The following is a 16,504-nucleotide window of genomic DNA, read 5'->3' on the forward strand; positions in this document are numbered from 1 at the left end:
TTACAGTCTTCAATGCACATTTTTGCAAATTTTTAGATTATTATTTACAATCTTTAATGCACTTTTTTGCACATTTTTAGATTATTATTTACAGTCTTTAATGCACTTTTTTCACATTTTTAGATTCATATTTACAGTCTTTAATGCAAATTGTTTTGTAATATGTGCATATCATTTGTCACTTTATGTACATATCATCTGCCACTGTAAATATAAATTCTACATATAGATATATTCACATGTACACACTGTACATAATCATCTAGTCCATGTATATCCATCCAGTATTTATTTCTTCGCACTATTTGTATTGTTTGTTTCAGAACATTTGACTTGTATATAGACATTTTATATATATTATTAATTTATTGTTAATTATTGTAGCTGTTACTTATATTCTGTGTAAGTACATTGAGAGAGCTGCATAAAACCAGAATCAAATTCCTTGAATTTATATACTTGGCAAAATGAACCTGATTCTGATTCTGAGCTTGTCAAGCACTTTAATTCACTATATTGATTGTTTTACAACCAACGTGTTAATTATTATTATAATAATTATACGATATGTAAAAAAAAGAGTTTTATCTCTTGTGCTTTCATGTATTAATAATCCTACGCATTACTCAATTGTTTATTTGTAATTATATATTTCACATTTAGGAAAGCAAGTTCTACATGTCAAATCATCCCAAAGTGACAATTGAAACTTTTTCCAGTTTGTTTGAATAGTGATGCAATCTGGACGGTGATGCAACAGGTCTAAATGTGGTCCGATCGCTCTGCATGGCCAGATTACCTTGCTTGGGGGGCCCTGGTGCAAAAATGAGGCGCTGACCCCCTATTACCCCATAGGAATCTGACCTGGCACCTTGTTCCGTTGGTATTCACACTTTGCAATCTGACACACTTTGAGTTATTGTCTCCCAAATAGGCAGTTTATGTGGGCCATACAGTAAAGAAGTTATTGCCCAACCTGTAACCCACAGTGTGATAGCGCCACTGTCTGGCTCATTGCACACAAATCTATCCCTTCATGATTGTTCATTTAGTTTATTCATGTAACAAAACCCTGGAATAACACTTTGTAAATTTGCAGAGCAACACAATACATTTATTTTCGTTTGCAAGTCAAGACAGACGTGACCTTATATGAAATATGATTAATATTGTTCCTTAATTTGGCATTAGGGCTGGGCGATATCGAGAAAATCAAATATCACAATACTTCTTACCAAAAAATCCATATTGATATTGTAGGGTTGATCACTGGTGCTTTCACAATATATTTACACAATTTAATCTTTGATAAATAAGCATCAGTAATGTGGATATAATGATTAAGAGGGTATTAATCAGTGCTTTTGATTAGCGAGTAGTGTATGATGATTAAAATAACATGGCATTATGCTAAAACAATAGATTATGTATTCTCCAATAAGCTATGTACAATCTTTTTGGAGGAAGTATATCTATTTGTGTCCAATGGGGGCGCCAAGCGACAGGGAGAGGGGAGGTCAAGAGGAGTTACAGTTGTGATGTACTGTACTGTATATATAAATATACCGTATATTGTATGTTTATTGTTATTTTGATATATATGAAATAGGGAGTTAATGGTTGTTATATGAGAGGTATTGTATTTTTTTAAATTATATTTTGTATTATTGTTCCAACTAAATTCAGTTGGCTGTTGACATCAGAAAAGCTACTGAAGACCAGTTGATAGTTCTTGTTATTTTATTAATTCTTTAAATATGTCCATCTTAGTCCAATGTGATTCGTGGGTGCAACATGAGCAAACAGTATGTAACTTCTCTTCAGGTGTGAGTTTACTGAACAGACACATCACAAGTTGATGGTCATAGTCTGCAGTTTTAATTACTATCCTCATAATAACTACACATACAAACCAAGGTATAATAGTTTTGAATTTTCAATTATTTGACTTTTTGATTTCATTTAGTTTTCAGAGTGCATCACCTAGCTTTTTTTTTCAGAAAGGTTTAGTTTTACAGTATTTAATGTCTCAGAAGTATATATATATACATACAAAATACATGGTTGGACAACTGTATAGAAATGGCTATATTGTTTGTGTAATCTTTGCATTACTTTAATGTCCGATGTGAAGGAATTAAGACATTGCATCATCTCCTGGAGGGTCAAGTCTGTTCAATTTCTGTGGTTCAATGTCACAAGAGTTGACTGAAATTCATGCTTTCTCCATTTTTCCAGTGATATATTATGGCTAAAAAAATTAAATTAATTTACGTTAATTTTTATTATTTTGTTACCCAGTTAATATTGTTTCAAATTAGTTTTTCTTAAATTATATAGTTTTTCTTTAGTTTCAGCTTATTAAAAATATTTTCCACTGCTTATTTTCTATAATTTCTATACTATAATAACGGATAGAAAGAGGACTACAAGGCGTCCTTTTATACTGGGTGTAAATGCTGGTGAATAAGCTGCATGGCTGCCAGCAAGCAAAGAGAACAGTAACTATGTGCGAGCGACTGTACAGAGAAGCCATGCTGAGTCAACAGTGGATAAGAAATTGTTTATTTGACTTGAACATAATTACAAGGAAACCAAACAGTCTGCAACATTCTAGCTTCAGTGGTAACCGCTCTAAGTGAATCACACTCAACACAGGAGGTCATCTCAAACTGCTTTTTATTACATCTTAAATAACAGTACATTTTAATATAGTTTCTATCTTGCATCCAGCTTTCGGTTGTACACTGACTGACTTTAAAATTAAATACAAAAGGTGAAAAGGGAACAGTGGGGGTGCAGAGCTCTACAGTTATTTGATGGAGAAAGAGAGAAAAGGAAAGGGAATTTAATTAATTTTTAATATTTTTTATTTCATTTTATTTTTTGCCAACTCCAGGCCTAACGCACAATTACAGCACATTTTTTTTGTACAGAATGTCGCAGAGAAAAAACAGAATGGAAAAAATGTCACTACTGCTAAAGAAAGAGCGTCTCTGTTTACAAGGAGAAGGGAACAACAGAAAATTCTGCCATTCAGATGCTGCAAGATTTTTTTTTTTCATTTTTTATTAAAGGACAGAAAAAAACCTGTTATAAAATGTTTTTCTTTGTAAGTGGAATTTTGTTTGCTACAGAAGGAATGAAAATTTATTTGTTCCATTTGAGATTGTGTATGTTTAGGTGAATGAATGTACGTATGCATGTGTGTACAATTTAAACATTTACGTTACTTCTTAAATTTGTGGAATCCCTCCCAAGTATGGACCAAGTAACCGTTTATGTCGCAGGGTTTTGCTTCTCAAGTGCATAGCTTTGACATTGTAGTTGAATCATGTATGCACGGAGTAGCCAAAAACAAAAAGGAAAAAAAGAAAAAAAAGAAAAGAAAAAGAAAAATATAAATACCATTGTATTGATATATTCAACAGGTTATTTTCTTAAAGAAAAACATCAAAGGACTTAATTCCATATGCACCTTTTTAAGCAATTCTACAGCATGCGATTCTAAGAGATAACCCACCCATGGCAGACAACCAAAATCTTTTTTTTTTCGTTTTTAACTTAAAAAGTTTCAATATCATTATTTTCAAACATTGATTTATACAACATGTCATTCACAGAGTAGTAACTGCATTTCCAAGCACGGAATGGGCACCTCTGTTAAAAGAGAAACGTCCGGATTGCAACCGGGCTAAAGTGGAGGTACTCCCTACCCGACCAAATCACATCACCGGTCCCAACCTCGGGCAACAGAAACCAGGGGAAACAAAACTAAATTAAAGGAGAAAAAAAATGAATAAAAAAGAGGGGCGGGGTGGATTATGATCCGATGGGTTAATCTTCATTTAATTATTCTACACTGTCGCCAGAGAAAAAGGTGTAAGAATGGTTAAAATGGTTTGTTTTTTTTGTTGTTTTTCGTTTTAAAAACGAGCATTCATCATCATAAACAGCATGTGCTTGGTTAGTTAACTTTTTTTTTCTTTAGACATTATTCTATATATGCAAAGTTTAATTTTTGTGCAAACAAAGATTTGTGGACTACACTGGAAAAAAGAAACAGTAAAAGTATCATGGGACTAAATATACAGAAGGGCCAGAAGTGGCTTGAGGACTCCCTGTTGAAGCTCAATTCTCTCACTTTGTTCTCCAGTGGGATAAAGCTGGATTTAAAATGACATGATCTGGAGGTTCTTCTAGTTTTTCGCTTAAAAACATTCGCTAAAATGTGTAAAGACTAGGAAATAAAACAAAGCTTTGATCCTCGTTTTAAACATTAACTGACAGTTCGCTGATCTACTTCTCTTTAACAAAAGAAGAATAATGAAAACAAAAAAAGAAACAAAAAGAAACATGGCCAAAAAGCTATTAAGAGTTAGATCACTGTCGTGTAATAACCTTCACTCAGACCTGTGTATAATGAGGACGCAGGACACGTTTGCTTGGTGGCGGTGGCGGCAGCGGTGGGGTGTTTGTATTTTCACTTACTACAATACCAGACCGTGGTGATGGGAGGAATGCACAACTTTCCCCTCCGTTCCATTTTGAAACCACTTAATTCCTCGAGCTTTTTTTTTTTCTTTTTTTTTGTAGCTGAATGAGTGACAGACAATTGTGCTCTTTTAAATATGAAGGAGAGAGAGAGAGAGAGAGAGAGAATTTTTGCCCTTGATAGTTTTTTGGGGTGTTTGGAGTCAGTATCATGGTGTTTTTGAAAAGATTGGATATGCAATAAAATTGAACATTGTGATGTTGGAATGGTCTTCCACTCAACTTTGGAGTCCAGATGCCATCTAGACACAAACACAAACACAATATTTGATTAGTATTATTCAACAAAATCACTCATTGGCCAGACAACTGTGTTTTTTCAACATTTTATAGACCAAACTAATCGATTAATCCAGAAACTAATCCACAGATTAATCAACAATGAAAATAATCGTTAGATGCAGCCCTTAAAATCATTAAATCCAGGGTTGATCAATGATCATATGTGCATATCCCTTTTATTTGATTAGCAATTACAAATGATCAATGAATCGATTAACAAGATAGTTGGAGATTCATTTAATAGTTGATATCTAATTGATTAATCGTTGCAGCTCCATTTGTGTTTAAATTTCAAGTACAAAACAACATCACTTTGAGATTTAATAAGACATTTCTGAAGCTATGAGAACAACAAAAGGCAGATCTGACAGAAACTGGTAAAAAGAGTGATGTGATATTATGTGTGGTTTCTCTCTTAGTTTTCAGATGTTGCACCTTCATTCCCAACCCCCAGATGGCAGTCAAATCAAACTCTAGATGAGGCTCCATGTAGCTGATGCTGTTTCTAAAACACTGACAGTTCATCATTTACCTTCAGACTCTAGTTCCAGATCTTGAGGAAGCTGTCCCAGGACCCTGTTGCCACTGCCATGCCGTCGTCGGTCACACCCAAGCAGCTCACCCGGTTATCGTGACCAGCCAGGACACCTGCAGAGACACCAGAGGCTGAGACACAGCAACAAACCTGCTCCGTCTCATGGATACCACATGCTAGCTCAGACTTGGGATAACCCAATTACTGGATATCAGCAAGTACTTTGAGGGACAACACGGTAAAGTTCATCATTTCTACATTAATGACGTCTGTGGAAACCGGATTCCTAAAAAGTGAAACGTGGAGGAAAAGGTGAAAAGATGACGAGGTGAAGCAGGTTTCAGGGCATACTGAAGGCTAATACTGACCCAATATGCTGATAATCAATATTCCACCGACCAATGGATGAAATCAGTGCGTGTGTGTGTGTATAGCCTGCTCAGATGTGGGCCTCCTCTGATCCCCTATGCAGTAAATAGCTGTAAAGTATTCATGCCTTCTATTAATACCCTCTATATTGTGAGAAAAACAAAACAACGGATCTTCTCCTCAAACGGCTAATGTCAAAATCTGACTCTAAAGAAGTTGCTCCCTGCTCAATAGTTTTTTATAAATAATGCAGTGTGGAGGCCCATCTAGTCTACTGTAATGTGCACAATCCCATCTGGTACAGCAGCAATATCTGACCTGCTAATCTTTTGGTAAAAGGCAATGAATGTTTGTAGGGACGTGCTTGGTGCAATCTGAAACTCAAGTCTACTGCTTTCAAGTAGAGGTACTACAAGAAAGTAATGCTAGAACAAACATCCCAAACAAGAAGTTAACGCCCACCAACGATGTTCTGTACAGATGCCCTTTTTTTCGCCGATTGCTGAATAAATACATTCATGTCGTGAATAAAATGTGTATATGTGTCATCTTCAGTTCCCCATTTGTTCCCTTGAGATTTCAGAAAATTTGCGAGGTGCACCCACAGCGCCCGGAGGGGAAGCTCCAGTCGAGAGCTACAGTAGCGAAAATGTACGTTTTGATTCTTATGCAAGAAGTTATGTTTATTTTTAATATCAATGGTACACAATGACTGTTTGGCGCTGCAGCAGCAAGTCTGTCAACACAGACGCTGTTTGCACGTAATTCTGCGCGGAATGATGATGTTACAGCAATGTTATTGAATAAAGGGTCAAAAAAGTGAACGTTTGTAACATCGATTGCATTTTTTAACATTTTAAATTTGCCATTGAAATCGTGTTGTGGACTGTCCGATGGATATTCCCCCAGTGAATGAGCACACAAACATGCTTTTCTGGCTCTTAAAAAAACAGAGGAGTGCTCGCTGGTGTGCGCTGAAGGGCTAAAAGTGTTTGGAACACCGTTAGTCTGTGTTACTTCCCTTGTAAATAAATTCATCGTCACATTGGAAAAATAATGAATTACTCATTTAAAGTATTTAGTCCATTCAAGTCAATATTGAGTAGAGAAACATTGACAGCTCTGTATCAGATCTGCACCTCTGGCCAATACATCTTCACCCCATCCTTCTTTGCAGAGTTGCTTAACTTCTGTCAGGTTTCATGGGGAGCACGAGTAAACAGGAAGTCCTGCCACATATTCTGGCCTGTATTGAGGTCTCTGACTTGACCACACTGGTGATGTCATGAGACTTCACCTGAACATGCCCTCAAAAGCCCTGACTGTTGTTTTGACACCATTCCTGTGCAGCTTTAGCTTTATGTTTAAGGCTGTTGTCTTGCTGGCAGCAGGTTTTTCCTCCACAATTTTGCTGCATTCATGTTACACTCTACCTTCACAAGCATTGCAGGTCTTGTGTGTTTTGACTAACGTGTGATGTTTGACTTGCACCAAATAGAGCATTCAGTGTGATGGTTAAAAAGAAAACTTTTGTCTGATCATACAACTCATTTTTTTCGCTTTCTTTCTCTGTGTTCCAGAGTTGCCTTCTGGCAAAAACTAGTCCAGATGTCATGTGATTTTTTTTTCAACAAGCATAATGCTGCAACTTGTGAAGCAGCCAGGCAACAGTTGTTTTTTGACACAGTGTCTCCGGTTGCAGCCATGGAGCCCTGCAGCTCCTTCAGGGTGTCCACAGACTTCTTGTTGGCGGATGTATTCATTATTGTGATTGGTACTACTCAGTAAACTTTTCATAACTATGTTTGGAAATGTTCTTTTGCATTCACGGTGTGGTTTCTAACAGGAAATTGACTAAACAGCTGTTTAACCTTCCAGATAAGATATATAAAAGTAAAAATGTATGGCCATATCATGACAGAGTCTTAGGAAAGGCACTGCATAACGCAAGATGTGTACACTAGAATAAACTAATAACCAAAGAAATAGAATAGGAGTAAAACGGTCATTTAACTATTTGCCGCGGTAACTTGACTGGTACAAAAGAAAATGGCGATTGTTGTTAGTTGTTATGGTGACAACACACGTCAGTGGGGCTTTAAAGTGTGTTGCTTCGCCACTAAGCTGGCAGCGGAGGTAGTCACAGAGCCGTCTGTTGAGGCCAATTCATACTTTCTTTCTTACTTACTTGTAAAAGGGACAGCCGGCATAGCGGGACTACACGCACGCACACACTAGACGCCGACACTATTGTTTTAAACGTCACACTGGCATGAGTGAGTCCGCAGCCTGCCACAAGTCTGCTTATACGAAATTAGGTTAGCCCACTACAACGGTTGCAATCAATGTTAGACATAAAAATGTCCGCCGCTCTAACTCCTATTCTATTTCTAGGATCCATAAACATTTTACAGTTACAGGTAGACTAGCCGTAATAAACTCGATCACAGTTTTGTAAATAACACATCTTCAGTCAACCTGTGATAAACGGCTCTTTGGATTTTGGATCTGTTGCAGCAGACTAATAATCTTTCTTATGTATCAGTTTAACAGTTATCAGAAATTAGATATTGACCTGTCATGTCGTCCACCTCTGACGTGACTGAGGTTCCTTCCCTGACAAGAACTTGTCCAAGATCCAAAGTACTAATTTAACTTGATGTGGCATTTTGATGGGATTCATGACAGCTCCATGGAAATATTAACGCCAAATTCACACCAGAGCAGCGGCAAAGTGCAGCCTGCGCCATGGTGCTATTCAAGCTGCAGCCATTTGATTCTGCGTCCAACTAAAAGTTGGGAAAAGTTTAACTTTTACTGGCAAAGTGCAGCCAGAGAATACCTGCAGCCAATCAGTAAACAGATCCTGTGACTCCTGTGACATATTGACCTATGTTGCAAAGAATTTCTTCCCGCCTGAGACACATGAACACGCCTCCCGGCCTCGGAAAACTTTAACTATTGCGCCAAGCCGAACTTCGCCGCTGCCCGGTGTGAAAACGCCATTATTAGTATGTTTTGTTTGTTTACTCTAAAACCTGCCTCACCCTGCAGTAAAGCAAACACCCAAATCAATCAATCTGTGAAGGTCATTACAATTAATTAATCTGTGATATAAACCAGCAATTTACCTTTCAGTATACACACTTTCCCTCAACATGCGTCAGGTACATCTCCTTCAGTTAATGATTTTCTACTTGCCTAAACTATTATTCAGCAAGGAGTAAAGATACAGTGTATACATCAGGACATCATGCTGTGCTGTTTGGACAACATGATGGTTGGTGGTGTACTGTGGTTGGTCTTACGCCCGATATGTCTAACTTTCCAAAACTAACAAATGGACAGCCACGCCCTCTTTCTGCAGCAACTGGCCAGGCGTGCGGAGGTGTGAAACAAGGAGATTTCAAAGCGTGCTGTTAATTAGTTCACATTCCTCGTGTTTTAACTTCCTCCACTGTCCGCAATCACCGCTGAACTGCACCGATGGCTTTACTTTAAAGAAAAGAGACTGTGGTGGTGCTGAACAGCGGCCGGGACAGATATGCTCGGTTTCTTCCCACACCTCTACTCCACATTTTTGACTGGGGCTGACACCGAACTCTGACTTGTATTGCTGGTTATTCAGACGGCTGAAGGTGCTACCGCTGTAATGAAGCAGACCATGACTTCATGATATATTTTTTATATATTGGTCTCCAGAATAATTACAAGAAACCAAACTTGGCGATAGAAAATACGCCATCAATTGCTTGTTCATTAAAGTGTAAAATGATGAGGAGGAGGTGTTTTTTGCCTGTGGAGCTGCTAACTGACAGGTTTTTGATGTGTGTAGGTTTTGGCATGGAGAAGTACATCAGCATGTACACCCTGTTTGGTGGCTTACCTGCACGGTCGGCCTTCAAAGTGTCCCAGACGTTGCAGTTGAAATCGTCGTAGCCGGCCAGCAGTAGGCGGCCACTCTTGGAGAATGCCACGGAGGTGATACCGCAGATGATGTTGTCATGTGAGTAAACCATCAGCTCCTGGTCAGCACGCAGGTCAAACAGCCGGCAGGTGGCGTCGTCTGAACCCGTGGCAAATGCGTTGCCATTGGGGAAGAACTGCAACAAAAAGGTCAGGGGTCAATACTTTGTGGATACTTTAGAGTGACTGCAGCAAATTCTTCATATGCCTTCATGTAGTCGTGATTAAATCTGTTATTGTCCTGAGGTTGTGTAACAATAACTTGCCACACCCTTTTCTGCTATTGGTCCCTAAAAAGCATAAATATGTGGCACCAAAGTATTTCATTTCTTTTTTAGGAGTCCTTTTAGTTATCCCTGAAAGATTGATAGATTACTATTTCAGTAATAATTATCTAGAATGCACAACTATGAACTCCTAGTGACTCTTTTTGAAGCCTAAATTTTGCAGAAGGAAGTTATAACAGTTAAATGCATTGAAAGGACATGGCTTTGAAAATAACACTATGAACACATCTTGGAAAGGAAAACATTTAAATGCTTTGTTATTGTAATGGTCAGCATCCACAGACATGAATGATCTGCATCTTGACTTGCAATTTGCTTATAAAACTTGTGCCTTTACCTGAATGTGCCCTCAAGGACCTGAGATTTGCTCTGACAGGCTTGGCTTGGAAACGCCTTGAATGATTTATGATTAGTATATAACATGCACGAGAGAGAGTGTGTGCGTGTGTTTGTGTGTGTGGCCTTACGCAGATAGCGTTGATGTCCGACTCGTGGCCAGTGAAGGTCTGTCGGCACATTCCTTCTCTGATGTCCCAGAGCTTGGCCGAGGCATCGCAGGCTCCAGACACAAACAGCCTGGTGTCGGGCGCCAGAGAGAGACTCATGACATCACCGGTGTGACCAGCGAATGTAGTCGTCTGCTGACCAGTCTCAATGTCCCACAGAGCACTGCAAGAAAGCAGAAAAATGGTCAAATTTGGGGATGGGTATGGTTAGGATTATGTCGATACTCCTTATCGGCCCGGTTCTTTATCGATATTCTTATCGGTTCTTTTTCATTAATAAATAATTACTTTTTATTTTATCATTTAAAAAAAAGAATAAACTCAGACAAGGATTAGAATTTATTTTAATTTTAAATATAACTAAATCTTTTTTAGAGCAACAACAGTAATGCTTTTAACAGCAAAGTCACTATATAACTCATTAATATCTCACTGGAAACATCTAAAATATCAATAAAACAAACAATATTCCCAAGCAAAGTTTATAAAGAATGAAGAACACAGACATCAGTACGTATCAGTCCTTCCTCCTGTCCAAATTTGAAGATACGTAGCAAACTAAGCTAAACAGAACAAACTGTTTGCGGACTTCGCTCCGCGTGTGTGTGTGTTTAAGAGCTGAGCCCCGACACTGAGAGCAGAGGAGAGGCTGCAGCGTGATAATAAATTACACCGAAATGTTAAAAAGTAACGATAATGTCGGACCTTATCAATACTACGGTCTTCAATGATTCAGCAACGGTGCCCGTTTAATACTGGCTTTCAGTGCCCATCGCTAGTCTATGTACAGCTGCAAAATACAAAACAATTTTTAGAGCGCTTTAAAATTTGTAAGTGTCATTTAAGAAGGAAACTGATCGACCCATGACGGGATGCTAGTAGCTGTATGACGTCTGTCTATCCCAAGCAGACTCAGTACTTGGGGCTTAAGGTTGACTTTGCTTTTAATGGCAGCTCTAAACTATATTATATCTTTTCATTAAATTGTGTGAAACAGTAGTTGAGCTAACTGTATGTTGATTTTATGAGGTTGTAGCTTGTGGTGGTGTTGTATTGGGTGCAGTTTCACAACTCACCAGGTGGTGTCTCCAGAGCTGGTGACAATCTGGTTGTCATCCAGGAAGCGACAGCAGGACAGGTAACCTGACAGGAATCAAACACACTGATTGAATAACTCATTCATGATTGACTGTCTTTTGAGAGTATTGAGAAGTAGAGGTTTCATTTCCTTACTGTCTGCACAGAGGAAGAAACTCTAGTCCAAATTATCATCACACCCTCAGAGAATGCTGTGTGTGCTGGGTGTGGGGGAAGATGAATTGACTAATTCACTCCCAGAAACAGAAAAAAAGCTGTAGGGTATCTCCTGGTTCATGACTTCCATAATTCATCCTTTACTAGCTGGCAGAGTGTACATACCCCTCCCTATAGCGAGGGAACTAGAACTAAAATGCTGACACACTTCCTGCATCATGTGACACTGATCAGATGAATGCTCCTTGCCTCAGAGCTCAACACTTTCATTAGTCTGAGCTGGGATATGGCTCCCTGTTTTTATGGAGAAAGACACAACATGTGACTGGCATCTCTTGGATATGAAAATAATTTGGCTTACGCCAGTACATAAAGTTAAAACAATATCAGACACAAATAATCAAATGGCTTTGGGTATTGGGTATGATCTCTTCAGTCAAAGAAAAGACAAATTGAAATTGTAGGGCTGCCCCCTCTGTCGATTAGTCAACTAATCGGTAGTTTTGCTCTTAGCTGACTAAGATTTCTTTAGTTGATTAGTTTTTTTTTTATGCTTTTTCATGCTGAATGACTTATTTCCTAGAAAGTTATGAGCACATCTCTAGCAAACAAGATTTAAAGTATTGCTTTCGTGTGATTCTTTGCACAGTTTTACAGATCTGTCGATTTAATCAACGATTAGTCGACAAAAGAATCAGAGTGAAATATATATTTTGGTTTGTTTTCCATTTAGTGTGGTTCAGACTCGCAGCACACAAATTAAATGGACCAGATTAAAAAAGATAATTTGCTGAGGGGCTTGTATGAAAGAGTGAATTTATCTTTTTCGTCTCGAGAGCTGCCACTTCTATTCCGGGAATCGCGGACTTTGAAATATTGCTGTCAAAGTTTTTTTTTTACTATGACTCTGCACTATACTGTGTGCAAGAATCCCTTCTTCTCCAGTTTATCCCGAATGTCTTTATAAACATCACTATTTCTGTGGACTCTTTTTGGCATATTCTGTGTGTTCTCTTTGGCCAAGATGTCCAGTAGACTTTTGCAGAAAAAAAGCCTGCACAGGCAGCCTGCGTTTTGGTTCGCTTGGAAACCCGGTTGTTTTGGTCCGCACCAGAGTTCGATTACTGTGTTCACAACTATCCATAGAAACCGCACTGGATTTTGATAACAATGGACTGAATGTTGGCTTGTGAAAGCGCCCTAAGAATGGCTGGTCGAGGATAGCCCTAGAAACTTTTGCATGGAAAGCATCGTCTGAAAAAGTGCAGTGACTGCAGTGCTCCATCATGATAACATTATGACAACATGACATTTTGTATAAAGCAGTGCACACTGACTGATGGAACATGATCCTGCCGGGTGTTGTCTATCGATGTTTTACATTTTCCAGTTACTTCTCACTGCCATTTGGGCATGCTAATGTGTATCCAAAATGTCTTCTCTGTAGTATTACTGCTAAGCATAGTTTGATTAGTACACGGTACACAACTGGGTGCTAAAGGAAATTCGGTGTTCCTGGAGGTTACAATGACTTTTAACAGAACCTTCTATAACTGCAAACAAACTCTGGGGGAAACACTCAATAGTAGATATTGAATACAAATCAGTGCAAATATGGTCTATTGGCAGATTGATCTGACCGTCATAAAATCCTGGGATTGATGGGTAAATGGGTACATGCTAACGGGTGTGTCCAGCCTACCTGTGTGTCCGGCCAGCTCACGGCTGACACGCACATTTCCCTCGCGGGTCTTGAGGTTGTAGATGGAGCAGATGTTGTCCAGGCCTCCACAGGCAACGTAGTTCCCAGAAGGGGCGTAGGCGCACGTCATCACCCAGGAGGAGCGCAACGGGATGGCATGGACCTGGAAGAGAGGAGGAAGATTTAATATTAGATAGCACGCAGTGACAGATGGGAGAGAGAGAGAGAGCGAGAGAGAGAGAGAGAGAGAGAGAGAGGAGGGCATGTGACAAAGTCCGTCCGCAATATTAACTTAACCTTTCAAGGGCACAACACCCACTATAAATAGCATCACTTGGCACCCTCAAACACTTTTGAATTATTTTATAATGAACTCAGCACTTTGTCACCCCTAAATGAAACTAGCTGCCAGAAAAGGGGGAAATGGGTAATGGCAATGGTTCATCTGCCAACCACTTACCAAACCAAGTAGTCAAGCAATGTTTACACTACCTAACTCATTATTCTGGCATCAATAAAGTCTTTAGATTGTTTTTTTTTTTCTTTCTTTGAACTGGGTGCGATGAGCAGCTGTCATCCACTGCCCGTTTATGACTGATTTTAAGATCAAACGCCTGGGATGCTTTTCTAAACTGCACACAGTGAAAATACATATGCTTGTACACACAGTGACGTTGGCTGAACGAGCTGCATGCAACTTTTCAATTACAAAACTATAAGAAAACAAGAATTACACAGCAGTGAGATTGTTTCAGTTCTTTGGAATATGGTGTTTTTACCTTGTTTGTGGTGTAGCTGTCCCAAATAATGAGTTTGCCGTCCTGGGAGGCGCTGACCAAAAGCCTGATGAAAAGAAAGAGGAGCTAGATCAAACTACGGAAAGATTACCAGTGCATTGCCCATTATGAATAGCTAGTTTATCACACATGAAAAATGGCATCTTTCATCTAATTCTGTGATGGATATGCTCCTGTATAGATTCGTTATATATTGGTACTCCGATAATCTGTGACCTTCACTAACACAAAGAACAGTGATTGACACACAATATGTGAGGATTTGGCTGTATTTGTTTGAACATTTTGAAAAGACTTTTGTTGTGCAGACTTCAACCTCCTTCAAAAAAGTTAACAAAAACTGCAAAAGTGAACAGTGAATTAAAAAACTTGTACTGACTAATAGACAAGCGCCATGCTGTATTGAGTAGAGCTGCAACGATTAATCCATCAGTTGTCTAAATTCTCTGCGTCCAGCTTCTTACATGTGAATATTTTTTTTGGTTTCTTTACTCCTCTATGACAGTAAACTGAATATCTTTGAGTTGTGGACAAAACAAGACATTTGAGGACGTCATCTTGGGCTTTGGGAACCACTGATCGACATTTTTCATCATTTTCTGACATTTTGTAGACCAAAGATAGATAAGCCACAAAATATTCACAATTAAGAAGCTGGAACTTTTACTTTTTTTCCCTTAAAAAATTATTCAAACCGATTAATCAATTACCAAAATAGCTGGCGATTAACTTATTAGTTGACAACTAATCAATTAGTTGTTGCAGCTCTACTTTCAAGACCATTTATTTACTTTCAATATGTTATGTGCTTCAAAAAGAACAACCTGCAGAGTCTGCTGCATGGTAAGGTCTCGCTACAAATCCTGTTTTGCATTCTAGAGACAGCGCTCAGGTACCTCTGTGGCTGTGCTCTGCTATCTGGGTGAATTCAACAAGAGTAACCACAGTGACAGTCCCAATACGCACAGGACCGGGAAAAGGAGTGAACACACCAAGGCCTGCTGGGAATCTGCTGGCAAATCTTAACTACCAGGCTGACGGGAACGCGCTCACATGTGCACACTCCGTCAGATAATAAGCCAGGGACAGAAGGGTCTCTGCTGGGAATTTCAGTCTAAAAGAAAATGAAGCATCAACTTCCGAGCCTTAAAATGAGCGTATTAAACTCGAATAATCAAAAGATTATGTCAAAAGTAGGAAAATGTATGTGTTATTAACTTCCAGTGCAATGTGAGCGAGAGAGTGTGTTAAGTGTGTGCGTGTCAGCTGGGAGACGATGATGCAATGACGCGCTCACTTTCTCGTCAGAACAGAGCTCTGACAACCTGGTTGGGAGCAGACACCCAATGTTTGGAGAGACCAGACTTTAAGTTCACAATCAGTTTGTGTTGCTCATCACTCATCAGGTCTGTTTGAGTAACTGTGATGCAGCCAAGTGACAACAGTCAAACACAAGGAGAGAGGAGTGTGTGCTTGGCTGTAGTTATGTTCAGCTAAAGTGATCAGCAGCAGGAAAACAAACAATTTCTATTTCTTCTAGTGTTTGCTATTCTCGCTCTGAACTTCAGCTGAGGTAAACAGCATCCATGCTAAACCACTTTCAGGTTTTAAGAGTACAACTTTGGAGGCTGGAGTCCATTATGAGTCAAGGCTTATGAGAGAAAGAATAATGAACAGACTAATATCATAACATTTCATTGAGGCCTATGTGATAACGCTTGCAAAATTTCTGTCTATTAAATTAATTGCAGACATGGTAATTTAGGTATGCTGCAATGATTATAGAGCTGCAACAAAAACTATTCTGATAATCAATTAATCTTTAAAGTAATTTTTATGCAAAAATGTCAGAAAATGCTGTTTGCAGCCTCTAAATTATGAAAATGTCCTTCTTTTCTCTGTTTTATATCACATTAAAGTGAATATCTTTGGGTTTTGGACTGACAAAACAAGACATTTAAAGACGTCACCTTGGGGCTTTGAAAAATTGGGACATTTTTCACTATTTTATGGACCAAACAATCGAGAAAATAATCCGCAGATTAAATAATAATGAAAAAATAATCATTATTTGCATCCCTAAATGATTATATATAATAAAATGACTGAATAATTAATTAAGAAATCAACATTGATTTGAATATGATCTTAATTCTACACCCTAGAAACACAAGGCAAGTGTAACAGGAGCAGTATCATATCAGCAAAGCCATAAAAACAAACAACAACCAAAAACCGAACAACTGTTGGGT

General features: G+C 38.6%; 1 protein-coding gene across 5 annotated transcripts in view; it reads right to left on the reverse strand.

Moving 5' to 3' along the window:
* Positions 1–2,548: 2,548 nt before the first annotated feature.
* LOC119489412 (guanine nucleotide-binding protein G(I)/G(S)/G(T) subunit beta-1) overlaps positions 2,549–16,504 on the reverse strand; it is a 42,549-nt gene continuing 28,593 nt past the window's right edge. For all 5 annotated transcript variants that reach the window (XM_037771762.1, XM_037771763.1, XM_037771765.1 and 2 more), the window contains exons 5-11: positions 14,235–14,298; positions 13,456–13,618; positions 11,576–11,642; positions 10,461–10,662; positions 9,627–9,843; positions 5,369–5,484; positions 2,549–4,796 (exon numbers count right to left, since the gene is read on the reverse strand). In XM_037771762.1, the coding sequence (XP_037627690.1) occupies positions 5,378–5,484; positions 9,627–9,843; positions 10,461–10,662; positions 11,576–11,642; positions 13,456–13,618; positions 14,235–14,298 (820 nt within the window). In that variant the 3' untranslated portion in view covers positions 2,549–4,796; positions 5,369–5,377. The remainder of the gene's footprint in view (positions 4,797–5,368; positions 5,485–9,626; positions 9,844–10,460; positions 10,663–11,575; positions 11,643–13,455; positions 13,619–14,234; positions 14,299–16,504) is intronic.

Source organism: Sebastes umbrosus, chromosome 6 (genome assembly GCF_015220745.1).
Source record: "Sebastes umbrosus isolate fSebUmb1 chromosome 6, fSebUmb1.pri, whole genome shotgun sequence".
NCBI lineage: Eukaryota > Metazoa > Chordata > Actinopteri > Perciformes > Sebastidae > Sebastes > Sebastes umbrosus.